Source organism: Salvelinus fontinalis, chromosome 9 (assembly GCF_029448725.1).
Source record: "Salvelinus fontinalis isolate EN_2023a chromosome 9, ASM2944872v1, whole genome shotgun sequence".
Classification (NCBI taxonomy): Eukaryota; Metazoa; Chordata; class Actinopteri; order Salmoniformes; family Salmonidae; genus Salvelinus; species Salvelinus fontinalis.
In genome coordinates this window covers 58,416,674-58,434,496 of record NC_074673.1, presented here as the reverse complement: position 1 = coordinate 58,434,496, position 17,823 = coordinate 58,416,674, and the positions used below count along the sequence as shown (strand labels likewise).

General features: G+C 42.7%; 1 protein-coding gene across 1 annotated transcript in view; it reads right to left on the bottom strand.

The window, feature by feature from the left end:
* tmem86a (transmembrane protein 86A) overlaps positions 1-17,502 on the bottom strand; it is a 42,103-nt gene extending 24,601 nt beyond the window's left edge. The window contains exon 1 of the mRNA XM_055934958.1: positions 17,305-17,502. Coding sequence (XP_055790933.1) covers positions 17,305-17,325 — 21 coding nt within the window. The 5' untranslated portion in view covers positions 17,326-17,502. The remainder of the gene's footprint in view (positions 1-17,304) is intronic.
* Between the last annotated feature and the right edge of the window lie 321 nt (positions 17,503-17,823).

Here is a 17,823-nt window from a genome sequence, read left to right as displayed (position 1 = left end):
ATACCCTAGCAGACTCGATGCTGTAATCGCTGCCAAAGGTGCTTCAACAAAGTACTGAGTAAAGGGTCGGAATACTTATGTTAATGTGATATTTCAAATAATTTTTATTTCATATAAATTAGCAAAACTTTCTAAAAACCTGTTTTTAATTTGTCATTATGGGGTATTGTGTGTAGATTTAGAAAAACAACAACAATCTAATACATTTTGGAATAAGGCTGTGACGTAACAAAATGTGGAAAAAGTCAAGGGGTCTGAATACTTTCCGAAGGCACTGTGTGTGTATATATATATATATACTGCTCCAAAAAATAAAGGGAACACTAAAATAACACATCCTCGATCTGAATGAATGAAATATTCTTATTAAATACTTTTTTCTTTACATAGTTGAATGTGCTGACAACAAAAATCACACAAAAATTATCAATGGAAATCAAATTTATCAACCCATGGAGGTCTGGATTTGGAGTCACACTCAAAATTAAAGTGGAAAACCATACTACAGGCTGATCCAACTTTGATGTAATGTCCTTAACAAGTCAAAATTAGGCTCAGTAGTGTGTGTGGCCTCCACGTGCCTGGATGACCTCCCTACAACGCCTGGGCATGCTCCTGATGAGGTGGCGGATGGTCTCCTGAGGGATCTCCTCCCAGACCTGGACTAAAGCATGATGTCCCAGATGTGCTCAAATGGATTCAGGTCTGGGGAACGGGCGGGCCAGTCCATAGCATCAATGCCTTCCTCTTGCAGGAACTGCTGACACACTCCAGCCACATGAGGTCTAGCATTGTCTTGCATTAGGAGGAACTTAGGGCCAACCGCACCAGCATATGGTCTCACAAGGGGTCTGAGGATCTTACCTCGGTTCCTAATGGCAGTCACGCTACCTCTGGCGAGCACATGGAGGGCTGTGCGGCCCCCCAAAGAAATGCCACCCCACACCATGACTGACCCACCGCCAAACCGGTCATGCTGGAGGATGTTGCAGGCAGCAGAATGTTCTCCACGGCGTCTCCAGACTCTGTCACGTCTGTCACATGTGCTCATGTGCTCAGTGTGAACCTGCTTTCATCTGTGAAGAGCACAGGGCGCCAGTGGCGAATTGCCAATCTTGGTGTTCTCTGGCAAATGCCAAGCGTCCTGCACGGTGTTGGGCTGTAAGCACAACCCCCACCTGTGGACGTCGGGCCCTCATACCACCCTCGTGGAGTCTGTTTCTGACCGTTTGAGCAGACACACGCACATTTGTGGCCTGCTGGAGGTCATTTTGCAGGGCTCTGGCAGTGCTCCTTCTGCTCCTCCTTGCACAAAGGCGGAGGTAGCAGTCCTGCTGCTGGGTTGTTGCCGTCCTACGGCCTCCTCCACGTCTCCTGATGTACTGGCCTGTCTCCTGGTAGCGCCTCCATGCTCTGGACACTACGCTGACAGACACAGCAAACCTTCTTGCCACAGCTCGCATTGATGTGCCATCCTAGGTGAGCTGCACTACCTGAGCCACTTGTGTGGGTTGTAGACTCCGTCTCATGCTACCACTAGAGTGAAAGCACCGCAAGCATTCAAAAGTGACCAAAACATCAGCCAGGAAGCATAGGAACTGAGAATTGGTCTGTGGTCACCACCTGCAGAACCACTCCTTTATTGGGGGTGTCTTGCTAATTGCCTATAATTTCCACCTGTTGTTTATTCCATTTGCACAACAGCATGTGAAATTTATTGTCAATCAGTGTTGCTTCCTAAGTGGACAGTTTGATTTCACAGAAGTGTGATTGACTTGTTTAAGTGTTCCCTTTATTTTTTTGAGCAGTGTATATATATTTCACTCACATTTAAGCGGGATCAGTTACCTTCAGAAGAGTCCAATGACACTTATGGGGGTCGTAAAGCAAAACGGGGAACACCATCGTATTCATAAGACGATACAGGCGTTTCGGGATGCCTCATGGTCTGACAAACACTGCTCTAGCTCTGCCACCCGTCACCGCAGATGTGGAAGTGCAACACTGGCGTACGTGGTGGACGTGAAAGCAATGATTTCACAATGCTAAAAAACTGATATCTCTAGCTTAAACTGACAAATTTTGATGGGGATTTCTTTATGCAACTTATATTGGCGCACCGGTGCGCCAATCGACTCTACGGGGTTAAAAACAAACCAAAACAACAAATCCTTGCTTAATCAACCCCTGGCCTGTGCTGCAGCTATCAAAGATATCCGTAAGAAATAAAAGGTGAGGCGAACATACACTACATGACCAAAAGTATGTCAACACCTGCTCGTCGAACACCTCATTCCAAAATCATGGGCATTAATATAGAGTTGGGGACCCCTTTGCTGCTAGAAAAGCCTCCACTCTTCTGGGAAGGCTTTCCACTAGATGTTGGAGCATTGCTGCCGGGACTTGATTCCATTCAGCCACGAGAGCATTAGTGAGGTCGGGCACTGATGTTGTGCGATTAGGCCTGGCTCGCAGTCTACGTTCAAATGTTATATTTATTTTTTATTTAACTTTTATTTAACAGTGTTCCAATTCATCACAAAGGTGTTCGCTGGGGTTGAGGTCAGGGTTCTGTGCAGGCCAGTCAAGTTCTTCCACTCCGATCTTGACAAACCATTTCTGTATGGACCTCGCTTTGTGCATGTTGAAACAGGAAAGGGCAGTTCCCAAACTGTTGAAAGCATAGAATCGTCTAGAATGTCATTGTATGCTGTAAGTGTTAAGATTTCCCTTCACTGGAACTAAGGGGCCTAGCACAAACCATGAAAAACACCACGAGAGCATTATTCCTCCACCAAACTTTACAGTTTGCACTATGCATTTGGCCAGGTAGCATTCTGTTGGCATCCACCAAACCCAGATTAGTCTGTCGGACTGCCAGATGGTGAAGAGTGATTCATCACTCCAGAGAACGTGTCTCCACTGCTCCAGAGTCCAACGGCGGCGAGCTTTACACCACTCCAGCCGACGCTTGGCATTGCGCATGGTGATCTTAGGCTTCTGTGCGGCTGCTCGGCCATGGAAACCCATTTCATGAAGCTCCCGACAAACAGTTATTTTGCTGATGTTGCTTCCAGAGGCAGTTTGGAACTCGATAGTGAGTGTTGCAACCGAGGACAGGCGATTTTTACGCGCTATGCGCTTCAGCACTCACCGGTCCCATTCTGTGAGCTTGTGTGGCCTACCACTTTGCGGTTGAGCCGTTGTTGCTCGTAGACATTTCCACTTCACAATAACAGCACTTACAGTTGACCGGGGCAGTTCCAGTAGGGCAGAAATTTGACGCACTGACTTGTTGGAAAGGTGGCATCCTATGACGGTGCCACGTTGAAAGTCACAGAGCTCTTCAGTAAAGGCCATTCTACTGTCAATGTTCTATGGAGATTGCATGGCTGTGTGATCAATTTTATACACCGGTCAGCAACGGGTGAGGCTGAAATAGCCGAATCCGCTCATTTGAAGGTCCACATACTTTTGTATATATAGTGTAGATAACAGTACAGTGCCCCATGTTCTCATTGTGCTGATATTATGTTTAAACGTGAAGCAACTGAAAGGGAAACACCCGTCAAACAATTGCTCTGAGAATTATTGCTTAAACACAACATGAAAAGGGCAGGAGGGTCAACCCTTCAACCACATGGCCTCTGCTTCACACACACATATATTTTATTTTCTCATCTTTCACCAATCCCACCCTTTTGGGTGAGCTTACTAATAATACTGGGCACAGGGCCGTAACTACATATGAGGACATTGAGGTCCAAAACTCGAAAATGTTTCTAATAATAAAAATTATATTTTTTTTATAAAAATATATATTTTGAACACAATAAAGAACTCAATTACGGGTTAACAGCAGCTCAGAACCCTCATATTCTTGATCTGACTGAGTTCTAATTGTTATTTTATTGTGTTCCTTTAAAAAAAATATTATACACTTTCGTTTATTTAGTAAATATTTGATTAACTCTATTTCTTGAACTGCATTGTTGGTTAAGGGGTTGTAAGTAAGCATTTCACTGCTACACCTGTTGTATTCGGCGCACGTGACAAATAAACTACTAGCTATTTAGTCATTGTAGACACTGCTAGCAGTCTTTACCTTTAGCACAGACACCAGCCGCTTTAGCCCAGATAGTCTGGATAACATCTGCCAGTCTGCACAGCGCGATATCAGCCCTGAGCATATCAGACTGCTTTTTCCCCCCACTACTTAACCAGATTCCTGCCGCAAGCTCTGGACCATTACCCCGGATCATCACAGCTAGCTAGCTGCTACCGAGTGGCTATCGTGGCTAACGCCCCTGTCCAGAAGGAACCACCAGTTAGCCTCGAGCTAGGCCCATTCCTCCGGCTAGCAAACGAAGTACACGACACTTTGTCGACACGGAGCTCCGCCGATCCATTACGACTGGTCTGCTGACGTATTTCGGCCTATGTGCCCTCAACAGGCCTCTGCGTCGTGGATGTCGTTGAGGACCCAGCTATTAGCCCCGGCCCGCTAACTCTCTGAGCACCGTGTGTCCCGCTCGCCTAGCGTGGTGACGACTGCCGAGCGGCTCCATGTTTCGTCCATTGCTGCTTTCTGGACCCTATGATCACTCGGCTACACAGCTGTTGCCTGCTGGACTTTTGATTAACACGGTACTTCATTTTGTTTATCTGTCGGCCCCAGCCTCAAACTCAGGCCCTGTGCGTAGCTAACTGACCCCTATCTGCCCATTCATCGCCATTTACCCATTGTTGTTGTCTTAGCCGTTTACCCGTTGTTGTCTTAGCCCTCCCAATCAACACCTGTGATTGCTTTATGTCTTCTTCAAATGTCAATATGCCTTGTATACTGTTGTTTAGGGTAACTCTCATTGTTTTGTTTTACTGCAGAGCCCCTAGTCCTGTTCTACATGCCTCGGTTAGCTCCCTTGCCCACCCCCTACGCATGCGGCGACCGCACCTAGTTTAACTGGCGTTTCTAGAGATGCAGCCTCTCTCATCGTCATTCAATGCCTAGGTTTAACTCGCACCCTACCCGTAGCACGCGCTCCAGCAGGTATATTTCACTGGTCATCACCAAAGCCAACATCTCCTTTGGCCGCCTTTCCTTCCAGTTCTCTGCTGCCAATGACTGGAACAAATTGCAAAAATCCTTCCAGTTCTCTGCTGCCAATGACTGGAACAAATTGCAAAAATCACTGGAAGTTGGAGACTTATATCTCCCTCGCTAACTTCAAGCATCGGCTGTTAGAGCAGCTTACCGATCGCTGCAGCTGTACACAGACCATCTGTAAATAGCCCATCCAACCAACACCTACCGCTTCCCCATATTTGTTTTTAGTTTTTTCTGCTCTTTTGCACACCAGAATTTCTACACGCACCTCCTCATCTGCACATCTATCACTCCAGTGTTAATTGCTAAATTGTAATTACTTCGCCACCTTGGCCTATTTATTGCCTTACCACCTTACTTAATTTGCACACACTGTACACAGATTTTTTATTGTGTTATTAACTATACGTTTGTATATCCCATGTGTAACTCTGTGTTGTTGCTTTTGTCGCACTGCTTTGCTTTATCTTGGCCAGGTCGCAGTTGTAAATGAGAACCTCCACTGGCCTACCTGGTTAAATAAAGGTGAAATAAAAATGAAATCAAAACATTTTGAAGTCAAGGAGTATGAATACTTTCTGAAGGCATTGTGTCCAGAGTGACTTACAGACATTCAACTAAGGTAGATAAGACAAACACAATTAACGTATTTCTTCATCTGGGATGCACATGATGTGAACCATCGTACCATCCTCCACCCGCTTTCATGGTCGAAATGCAAACAAAAGCCGTTTTCCGATACAACATTGAAAGCATCTTACTGCATGGTTTATTGGTAATCTAGACCAGCTCGTTTCCCATTGAAGAATCATACGGTTAATGAAAAACAGAAATAGGCTTCAGATTTGAGACAGTTTTTATGCCGCATGAAAGTGTAGTGGCACATTTGTTGTGCTGGGAGACCCATCTAAAGCTCTTCAAATGTTCTTGTGACCAACCAAATGAACACCAAAACCAATGGTCTCTTCCTTCAGAATTCAACCTAAGAGTAAGCTTGCTGAAACCCACCATTTGGGACCCCACATTACTTTTGTGATGTGAAAGCAATGATGTCACAATACTTTTGTGACGGGAAAGCAATGATGTCACAATACTTTTGTGATGTGAAAGCAATGATGTCACAATACTTTTGTGATGTGAAAGCAATGATGTCACAATACTTTTGTGACGGGAAAGCAATGATGTCACAATACTTTTGTGACGGGAAAGCAAGGATGTCACAATACTTTTGTGACGTGAAAGCAATGATGTCACAATACTTTTGTGACGGGAAAGCAAGGATGTCACAATACTTTTGTGACGTGAAAGCAATGATGTCACAATACTTTTGTGACGTGAAAGCAATGATGTCACAATACTTTTGTGATGCTCAGCAAGACAGTACAAACTGATCTGGGTCCAGTTTACCACTTTCACACCACGACCCAAAAGGAATCAGCATTGGCTCCGGATCCATTATTAGGAAACACTACAACCGCGTGCATGTTGGAGCAGTCGTAATAAAGTCCCATCATGCCATCTTAGCATTCTGGTTCATCTGGCACTATGGTGATGAGTATCAGAAACATGACACACACACACTCTCTCTCTTTCTTTCATCATACTCATCTTGGCAAAGGGACAACTGAGGTACAAATACGGCCAGTGGGTCATATTACTACCATGTTTATTATGATATCCTATACTGAATTAGATCTTTCTATAACACAGTGCACACCCAGGGGTCGCATTAGTATGAGAGCAGAGGGACAACACTACATGATAAAATGCTCTGCTTTCAGCAACCAAAAGACAACAACTTTGACAGTGGTTCCAAAGAAGACACTGTGGCATTTAATTATAATAAGTTACTTGTATGCATTGTGTAGCCTAACACCACTATTAAATACTTGTAATACACATAATATAACTTGTTACCGTATTAACACTTGACTAGTATTGCACTGTTCATAGGTGCAAAGAAAAGCGAGGGAAGGCGCTGGATGGCGCCGGAGGAGGTGGCTGCCGTTTTACCAATTATTTTGTACATAATGTTTCTGTCCCCGTCTCTTATGACCGAAAAGAGCTTCTGGATATCAGTACAGCGATTACTCACCTCGTACTGGATTTTGTCTTTAATGAGTCGGACACAAAGGATTTACTTCAGACACCCGACAAGGCCCAAATCCCCGTCATTCGCATGAAGAAGAGACAGAGATATTGGGGACGTAGGTCGGGGTGCCTTGTAAGGATCCGACGGCGAGTGCGTAATCCACCTCTACCATCAGTCCTATTAGCCAACGTGCAATCATTGGATAATAAAATGGATGACCTCCGATCAAGACTATCCTACCAACAGGACATTAAAAAAACTGTAATATCTTATGTTTCACCGAGTCGTGGCTGAACGACAACATGGATAACATACAGCTGGCGGGGTTTTCAGTGCATCGGCAAAACAGAACAGCTGCCTCCGGTTAGACAAGGGGTGGCGGTCTTTGTCTATTTGTAAATAACAGCTGGTGCACAAAATCTAATATTAAGTAAGTTTCAAGGTCTTGCTCACCTGAGGTAGAGTATCTCATGAAAAGCTGTAGACCACACTACTTACCAAGAGTTTTCATCTATATTTTTCGTAGCAGTCTATTTACCACCACGAACCGATGCTGGCACTAAGAAAGCACTCAACAAGCTGTATAAGGCCATAAACAAACAAGAAAATGCTCATTAATGCATGGAAACTTAAATCCGTTTTAACTCATTTCTACCAGCATGTTACACGTGCAACCAGAGGGGAAAAAAGCTCTAGATCACCTTTGCGCCACACACAGACACACGTACAAAGCTCTGCCTCACCATTCATTTGGCAAATAACCAGAACTCTATCCTCCTGACTCCTGTTTACAAGCAAAAACTAAAGCAGGTAGTACCAGTGACTCGCTCAATACAGAAGGTCAGATGGCGCAGATGCTAAGCTACAGAACAGTTTTGCTAGCACAGACTTGAATATGTTCCGGGATTCTTCCGATGGTATTGAGGAGTACACCACCTCAGCCACTGGCTTCATCAATAAGTGCATCGAGGACGTCGCCCACACAGTGACCGTACATACATACCCCAACCAGAAGCCATGGATTACAGGCAACATCCACACTGAGCTAAATTGTAGAGTTGCCGCTTTCAAAGAGCAGGACTCTAACCCGGACGCTTATAAGAAATCCCGCTATGCCTTCAGACGAACCATCAAACAGGCAAAGCGTTAATACAGAACTCGTACTACACCGGCTCCAACGCTCGTCGGATGTGGCAGGGCTTGCAAACAATTACAGACTACAAAGGGTAATGCATCCGCGAGCTGCCCAGTGACACGAGCCTACCAGACGAGCTGAATGACTTCTATGCTCGCTTCGAGGCAAGCAACACTGAAGCATGCATGAGAGCATCAGCTGTTCCGGACGACGCTCTCCGTAGCTGATGTGAATTAGACCTTAAACATGTCAACATTTACACGGCTGCAAGGCCAGACGGATTACTAGGACGTGTACTCCGAGCATGCGCTGACCGACTGGGATGTGTCTTCACTGACATTTTCAACTTGTCCCTGACCGAGTCTGTAATACCAACATGTGTCAAGCAGACCACCATAGTGCCTGTGCCCATGAACACCAAGGTAACCTGCCTAAATGACTACCGACCCGTAGTTCTCACGTCTGTAGCCATGAAGTGCTTCGAAAGGCTGGTCATGGCTCACATCAACACCATTATCCCAGAAACCCTAGACCCACTCCAATTTGCATACCGCCCAAACAGATGATGCAATCTCTATTGCACTCTACACTGCCCTTTCCCACCTGGACAAAAGGAACACCTAATGAGAATGCTATTCATTGACTATAGCTCAGCGTTCAACACCATAGTATCCTCAAAGCTCATTACTAAGCGAAGGACACTGGGACTAAACACCTCCCTCTGCCACTGGATCCTGGACTTCCTGACGGCCGACCCCAGGTGGTAAGGGTAGGTAACAATACATCTGACACACTGATCCTCAACACTGGGGCCCCTCAGGGGTGCGTGCTTAGTCCCCTCCTGTACTCCCTGTTCACCCACGACTGCGTGGCCAAGCACAACTCCAACACCATCATTAAGTTTGCAGACAACACAACAGTGGTAGGCCTGATCACCGACAACGATGAGACAACCTATAGGGAGGAGGTCAGAGGCGTGGCAGTGGGGTGCTAGGATAACAACCTCTCCCTCAACGTGATTAAGACAAAGGAGATGATTGTGGACAACAGGAAAAGGAGGACAGAGCACCATTCTCCTCGACAGGGCTGTAGTGGAGCAGGTTGAGAGCTTCCAAGTTCCTTGGTGTCCACATCACCAACGAACTATCATGGTCCAAACACACCAAGACAGTCGTGAAGAGGGCATGACAACGCCTATTCCCCCTCAGGAGACTGAAAAGATTTGGCATGGGTCCTCAGATCCTGAAAAAGTTCTACAGCTGCACCATCGAGAGCATCCTGACTGGTTGCATCAACGCCTGGTATGGCAACTGCTCTGCACTACAGAGGGTAGTGCGTACGGCCCAGTACATCACTGGGGCCAAGCTTCCTGCCACCCGGGAGCTCTATACCAGGCGGTGTCAGAGGAAAGCCCTAAAAATTGTCAAAGACTCCAGCCACCCTAGTCATAGACTGTTCTCTCTGCTACTGCACGGCAAGCGGTAACGGAGCGCCAAGTCTAGGTCCAAGAGGCTTCTAAACAGCTTCCACCCCCAAGCCATAAGACTCATGAACAGCTAATCAAATGGCTACTCGGACTGTTTGCATTGTCCCTCCCATTTTTACACTGCTGCTAGTCTCTGTTTATTATCTATGCATAGTCACTTCACCCCTACCTACATGTACATATTACCTCAATTAAACTATGACTCTGTACCAGAACCCACTGTATATAGCCCTGTTACTGTTATTTTTTTGTTGCTCTTTAATTATAGATTTTTATTTCTTCTTCTTTTATACTTCAGTTTATTTTAGTAAATACTTTCTGAACTTTTTCTTAACTGCATTGTTGGTTAAGGACTTGTAAGTAAGCATTTCATTAAGGTTAACAACTGTTGTATTCGGCGCATGTGACAAATACAATTTTATTTATATTTATTTATTTATTTTATATATATACATTTAAATATATTTTATATATATATATATATATATGTGTGTAATAACACTTTTCACACTTGTAATACACTTCATGCAATACGTTACTGTTTTAACACTTACAGACTAGTATAGCACAGTTAATAGGTTCACTGAAAGAGTACTCACTTAAACCGTTGGACTTGTCAAGACAAATAACATTTTGACAAGAGGATGATCTCACCCGTATGCCAAATGGCCGCAGGGAAAAGGGCAGTGATACACTACATTCTTTCTCTCCTGGTAACTTAAGGCATAACAACAGGTTCACAATCAGTGCCAGCTTTGGTGCTTGGCCCGTAATTTATAGGTGTTAGGACAGCATGAGGCAAGGGTAGCTGATCCTAGATCATTCATAAAGGGCAAGATTAACAGGAGCATTGGGTTCCTTCTTTGACACGAGTTGTTTTTGTTCAGGGAAAGTATGCAGCCTCAGCCTACCACACAGACACCAATCAAGGTGCATTAATTGAGGAATAAACCGAATGCGCAAGAAACAGCTGCCATTTGAGGAAAATTGACGTTCAATAGCAAGAATTTAACGCCAAATGAAGCACTATCAGGGTCCTTCAGTAAGACTTTAAGTCTGTTCGTCTCGTCATCTTATATGCTAAAGCAGGTAATGCTATTCTATCTGCCCACCACCCCAAGCCGTCACCAGCTGAGAATGGGAGTGTGGGAGTAGGCATAACCCCACACAAACACTGCTAATACAATGATACTGTACATGAGGAGTAGCATGGCAGTATAGCATGTAGTGATTAGATATTTTAAAATGAAACTTAGGGGTTAGGGGAATATTGTTATTGAATTAATTCTCTACAATAACAATCATATCAAATCAAATGTTATTGGTCACATACGCATGGTTAGCAGATGTGATTGAAAGTGTAGTGGAATGCTTGTTCTTTTTGTTCCGACAGAGCAGCAATATCGAACAAGTAATCTAACAATTACACAACAACTACCTAATACCCACAAATGCAAGGAAAGGGATGGAATAAGAATATGTACATATAAATATATAGAAGATGTCACGTTCCTGACCTTGTTTTCCTTTTGTATAGTTGTGTTTAGTGGGTCAGGACGTGAGCTGGGTGGGCAGTCTGTGTTGTTTGTTCTATGTTAAGTGTCAGGTTTAATTGACCTTGTATGGCTCTCAATCAGAGGCAGGTGTTTTACGTTTTTCCTCTGATTGAGAACCATATATAGGTAGGTTGTTTCACATTGTTTGTTGTGGGTGGTTGTATCTCGTGTCTGTATGTCTACCACACGGGACTGTTTCGTTTGTGTTTCATGTAGTCGGTTCCTGTTTGTGCGTTCTTCGTTTATTGTAAGTTCTCAAGTCCAGGTCTGTCTACATCGTTTATTTGTTTTGGTCATTTGTTAAAGTGTTTTCGTGTTTCGTCTATTCGTTTAAATAAATCATTATGTCATTTAACAACGCTGCACTTTAGTCCAATCCCTACTCCTCCTCTTCGGACGAAGAAAACAGTATACACATATGGGATGAGTAATGCAAGATATGTAAACATCATTATTAAAGTGGCATTAATCAAGTGACTAGTGATCCATTGTATGTAGGCAGCAGCATCTCTGTGTTAGTGATGGCTCAATATCAATTATATGAAATCAGCTTGTTCCTTTCAACTGTTTTTGTATGCAGACGATTCAGCTCTTTTGGTCTCTCACAAAGTATAGTTGAGCGCCAGCTTAGTGCAGAACTGATGAGTATCAGTAACTGGCTGTCAGACAACAAGCTGTTTCTTAATTTGAGGGAAATAGATTCAATTTTATTTGGATCTAAAATCAGTATAGGTTGATCACAAGGCTTTAGAGTCGTGTTTGGTGACACAGAGGTTACAGCCAAGAACTGTGTTAAATACTTAGGCTGTGAACTAGACAGGTTCCTCACAGGGGAGAGTATAGGGCAGAAAGTGATTGCCAAAGTCTAGGAAGTGACATTTCTGTCCAGAAAAGCCACATTTGTACATAAAGGGAACTTGGAAACACTTGCAACAGTTAGTGCAACCTCATTTTGAATGTGTGCACTACCTGGTACAGTAGCTCCCCAAGTTCATTAAGAACAAGCTACAGACATCTCAAAATAAAATGTCATGGGTCATTCTGAATCTTAGCCCTCTGGGTCATGTTGGTGAAGGGGGATACCTAGTCAGTTGTCCAACTGAATGTATTCAACTGAAATGTGTCTTTAACCCAACCCCTCTGAATCAGTGAGGTGTGGGAGGCTGCCTTAAAACCTGTTGAGGACAGAGGGCGCCGTTTTCACTTTGGGGGAAAATCGTGCCCAATTTAAACGGCCTTGTACTCAATTCTTGCTCGTACAATATGCATATTATTATTACTATTGGATAGAAAACACTCTCTAGTTTCTAAAACTGTTTGAATTATATCTGTGAGTAAAACAGAACTCATTTTGCAGCAAACTTCCTGACAGGAAGTGGAAAATCTGAAATCGATGCACTCTTCTAGGGGCTGCCTATTAAAGCCCTTGTTATTTATTAGTTTAGATGCACTTCATACGTCTTCCACTAGATGTCGACAAGCAGTGAGAGAAGAAATTGAGTGTGTAACTTGATCTGGACTCGGATTATAGCTCTTGGCATGACGTGTCACCAGTTTCCTGTTTTCTGGAGAGCGCGAGGAGGGACCTGGATTTGCCTTCTCATAAGCTGCCGTTATGGACGACTAATATCTCCGGCTTTGATTGTATTTGATACATGTGACAATATCATCGTAAAGTATGTTTTTTCAATATAGTTTAATCAGATTATTGAAATTTTTTCGGGAGTTTTGCCGTGTTCCGTTCTCTTCCGTTTGTTGACATGGAGAGATTCGCGCCACTTGGCAAGTGTGCTTGCTAAATCGAGAGGGAAAAAGGCCTTTCTAAATCCAAACAACGATTGTTCCCGACAAAGGACCCCTTGTACAACATTCTGATGAAAGATCAGCAAAAGTAGGACCCATTTTATGATGCTATTTCATATATCTGTCGTACATGTGAACTAGTCGTTGGCGCCCAGCTTTTGTGTACTCTCTCGCTATATCTAAGCTGGATGTCGTAATGAAGTTACTTTTAGAATTCTAACACGGCGATTGCATTAAGAACTAGTGTATCTATCATTTCCTATACAACATGTATTTTTTAGTTATGTTTATGAATAGTCATTTGGTCAGAATATGTGTGTCAGAAAAAGTGTCAGAAAAATATCCGGACGTTGTGGGAAAAATATGCTAAGTTAGCACAATGTATAACCACTGATTTCAGCTCTAAATATGCACATTTTCGAACAAAACATAAGTGTATGTATAACCTGATGTTATAGGACTGTCATCTGATGAAGCTTATCAAGGTTAGTCAAAAATTATATATCTTTTGCTGGTTTGTCACGATCGCTAACTTTTACTACTGGGGAATGGCTTGTGTTTCTGGCTATTGTGGTAAGCTAATATGCATATGCATATATTGTGTTTTCGCTGTAAAACACTTAAGAAATCGGAAATATTGGCTGGAATCACAAGATGCCCGTCTTTCATTTGCTGTACACCATGTATTTTTCAGAAATGTTTTATGATGAGTATTTAGGTATTTGACGTTGGTGTCTGTAATTATTATGGCTGCTTTCGGTGCAATTTCTGATTGTAGCTGCAATGTAAACTATGATTTATACCTGAAATATGCACATTTTTCGAACAAAACATAGATTTATTGAATAACATGTTATAAGACTGCCATCTGATGAAGTTGTTTGTTGGTTAGTTTGGTTGGTTCTTGGTTAGTTAGGTTGGCTTTGTGCATGCTACCTGTGCTGTGAAAAATGTCTGTCCTTTTTTGTATTTGGTGGTGAGCTAACATAAATATACATGCTGTTTTCGCTGTAAAACATTTTTAAAAATCAGACATGTTGGCTGGATTCACAAGATGTGTACCTTTCATTTGCTGTATTGGACTTGTTAATGTGTGAAAGTTAAATATTTCTAAAAAATATATTTTGAATTTCTCGCTCTGCCTTTTCAGTGGAATGTGGGAGGAGTTCCGCTGGCGGAACGCCAGAGTCAGACAGGTTAAATCGACATCCACTTCTTCTGCGCCCGGGGAACAGTGGGTTAACTGCCTTGCTCAGGGGCAGAACAACAGATTTTCACCTTTTCAGCTCAGCCCTTCTCAGTTCACTGAACTAAAGTGGCTATCAATCAATAAAAGGGTAATTTAGCTGAAGCTGGGGGCTGGGATTGGCCCATAAAATCGTGTATGTTACAGTCCCCCAGTATCTAAAGAACCATCTTACTAATGTCATTCCTACGCCATGAGAGGCGGTGCCAGAGATTTTGAGCCACCTTGATTCAAGAGCGGTACTGGCCAGAACACGTTTTTACATACGGCAGTGGTAGAGTGGAACAAACTCCCGGCTGAGATAAAAACTGTTTTTGCCAGTCTTAGGTTCAAACACTCCTGCAAGGCTTGGTTAATGTTGAGATAGCCTCCTAGCCAAGTATAAATACACTCTGCGGTAGTGGAGTGATTTGCTAGATGTGTATATTAGCTTCTTTTGTATATATCTTAATATGTGGACATTTTATATTATTGAATGTATGGCACAGAGTGCCTAGGTCCATTGTTTTGCCCTGCTGCCTCTTGCCTCCATTGTGGATGTACCCATTGAAATGCATGACATCATTTTCAATGGAGCAGTCCACAACACTGCGTTGGGGGTGCAGCATTAGGCTGCAGTGCATTCTCTTTACCGGATGTGTTCAATATTTTCCAATTGTGTGTTGCTTTACCGTGCAGTGGTACAAACGGAAGTACACACACAGACTCAAACTAGCTAGCTTTTAGCGAGTTGAAAAGCAAATTACATGTGCGTCAAATACGGAAAATGTAGGCTAGACATGCGGCAAAACAAAACTCATATGCATCCGGTGGACATCGGACAGGATGTGCAGGATGTGAACGAGGCTTGAGCCAGCTAACGGAAGCCGCTAAACTAATAGCGACCAGCATACGCTTGACGGGCTAGTGATTGCAGTTAGCTTAGCGTTAGCGTATACCGTTTTACTCTAAAAATACTACTCTGTAATATATAACACTTGGGTTGGGAGATGGCCCTTAGACCATATAAACGGAGTAGAAAATAAACCACATTATTACCTTAGAGGAGCTATAAATCAATAAGTTTAAACCAGAATATTAGCTAGCACCCTTTTGTCTTATATTATTCCATGGGCTAGCCTGTTTAAGCAGCAAACCCAGGCATCTCTATGGCAAGATTGCTAACAGTTTTCACTCAATCAATTTACACATTTTAACTGTACAATTTCAACATAAAAGGTACTCAGATTTCGACTAAAATTGTCTATAGATAATGTGCTTGTGTAAAAGGCATACTTGTTTGAACAGAATAATGAAAAAGGCGGCAGGAGGAAATATTTAACGTTCACAGTTTCTCCTTTGAGTGTTGAGGTCGAGACACAAAACGCTATTCTCGCGCCCCTACCACACCTCCTGCTGGTGGCAACAGGCATAAACAATTCCCAATTGAAATCCTTCGGAGGACTCAGCCCAAATAATAGTGCATTACAACAACATCAAAATATCAAAAAGGTGTGAGATTTATGTATGGTTTTTAAGTTACATTTGCATTTTAGTGATTGAGCAGACGCTAATTTCCAGAGTGACTTACAGTATTGCATTCCTCTTAAAATAGCTAGGTGAGACAACAGCATATCACCATCGTAGAAGGCACCTTTCACCTTGACAAAGTAGGTATCAGTAAAGCCAGTGATAGTAGGAAAAAAGACAAGCACATTTAAAATATATATATATATATGCCATGCAGAACAAATAACAATTCTGGAATACATTTCGAAAGCAATACATGCATTGAACAAAACAAATATGTTCCAAACACATTTTGCATGATGAAAATACATAGGCCTATCAATATAATAATTTTTGTTATGGAGCTGTGACATTTATATTGGTTATTAAAATATATGACAATATATTTTAAAATGTATGTCACTTTATATGAGTTAAAAAAATATATATAAATGTCACGTTTTTTTCGTAAGGGCACACGAGCCCTTGTCAACAGAATATATTTATGTCTCTATTTTAAATATATTTACAGTAATTATAATGTTTACTGAAATAGGGATTTAGAAGGAAAGTTGAGAGGCTCGGTAGAGTGGTGAAAAGGTATAGCAAAGCCACAAAGGGACAGCTCTTCAGTGCATCCGTCACTGGAGAGCACAGGAAAAAAAGACAAAAAGTTCAGTCACATGATAGGTTTCGGTTTTGGAACAGTTTAGAAAGGACCAAGACAAAGAAAAAATCGAGACGAAAAAAACACGATCGCGCATGTCTGTCGAAAAATATTCATGACCTTATTTAGGCTATTTAAGTTTATGCTTAGAAAAATGAGGATTTGCCCCTACAATCAAGGCAGATTTTGAAGTGGTAGCTACAACAACAACTGTTCATCACATCGTCAAAGAGATCCCGCATAGCATCAATAGACCACCGCCAATGAATTGCGTGGGCATCTGTCTGGTCTAGTATTACCGAAACCCTAAAATGCATGCCGAGTTCTCTCAGCTCATTTGTATGGATCATTATCAACCTCTGCACATCCACAGAGGCAGAATGAATAACGAACATTTTGTGGGTGACAATCGCGAAATAAACACGGACATGCTTTCATGCTCACGTGCTGTACTGTAGGCCTATTTAGGGTCAACTCGGTCCTATGTGTGCCTGTGGTATTACAATGCTCGTCATTGGAGGCAAAACGAAATTGACACGACAGGCCCGTCACACTGACAAGCAAGACATACAGTCCCTATAGAGCTAACGAGCCTTCCTTTATCTCTTACTAGCCCTTCAAATCAACGCTGTAACACTGATAAAAAACGGAATATATTCTTAATGGCTCATTTTGATTTAAATGTCCATATTTCTACGTGTGACGTCAAATAGCCAAAACTTACCACTGTCACTGGCGAAACCATCTCTCAATCGATCACTGTAGTATATATTCGCAAAGCAACTGGAGATTGCGACACTGAGCTGCGGCCGTTTTCCCGCACTGTACGGTTCACTAAAATTGCTGTGGTCTTTCTTTGTAATGCGTATTGTTTTGGTCCCTTTTCGGGGCAGACTGGCATAAGGGGAGGAGGCAAACCGAACATAATTGTAGGTGGAGATACTCTTTACGCACCGATAGGGTGTCGTTAAAATATCCGACCAATTAACAGACAGGAACAAAAAAAGAGGCAAGGTTAGGAGAATATAACGCCCCTTTTTTAAAACGAGGTCTTTTGACCGCTGTTTACCTATCGAAGCAGATGGCCTCTATTTACATCTTGTCTAATTACACGTTTCACTTTGTTACACTGTATCTCTGTACATTTACATTGTGGTAACATTGTTCCATTGTAGACAATGATGAACAACACACTCGTCCTTTTGTCTCGCGCGCTGTGCATCAAACTATTTTTTCAAGTATT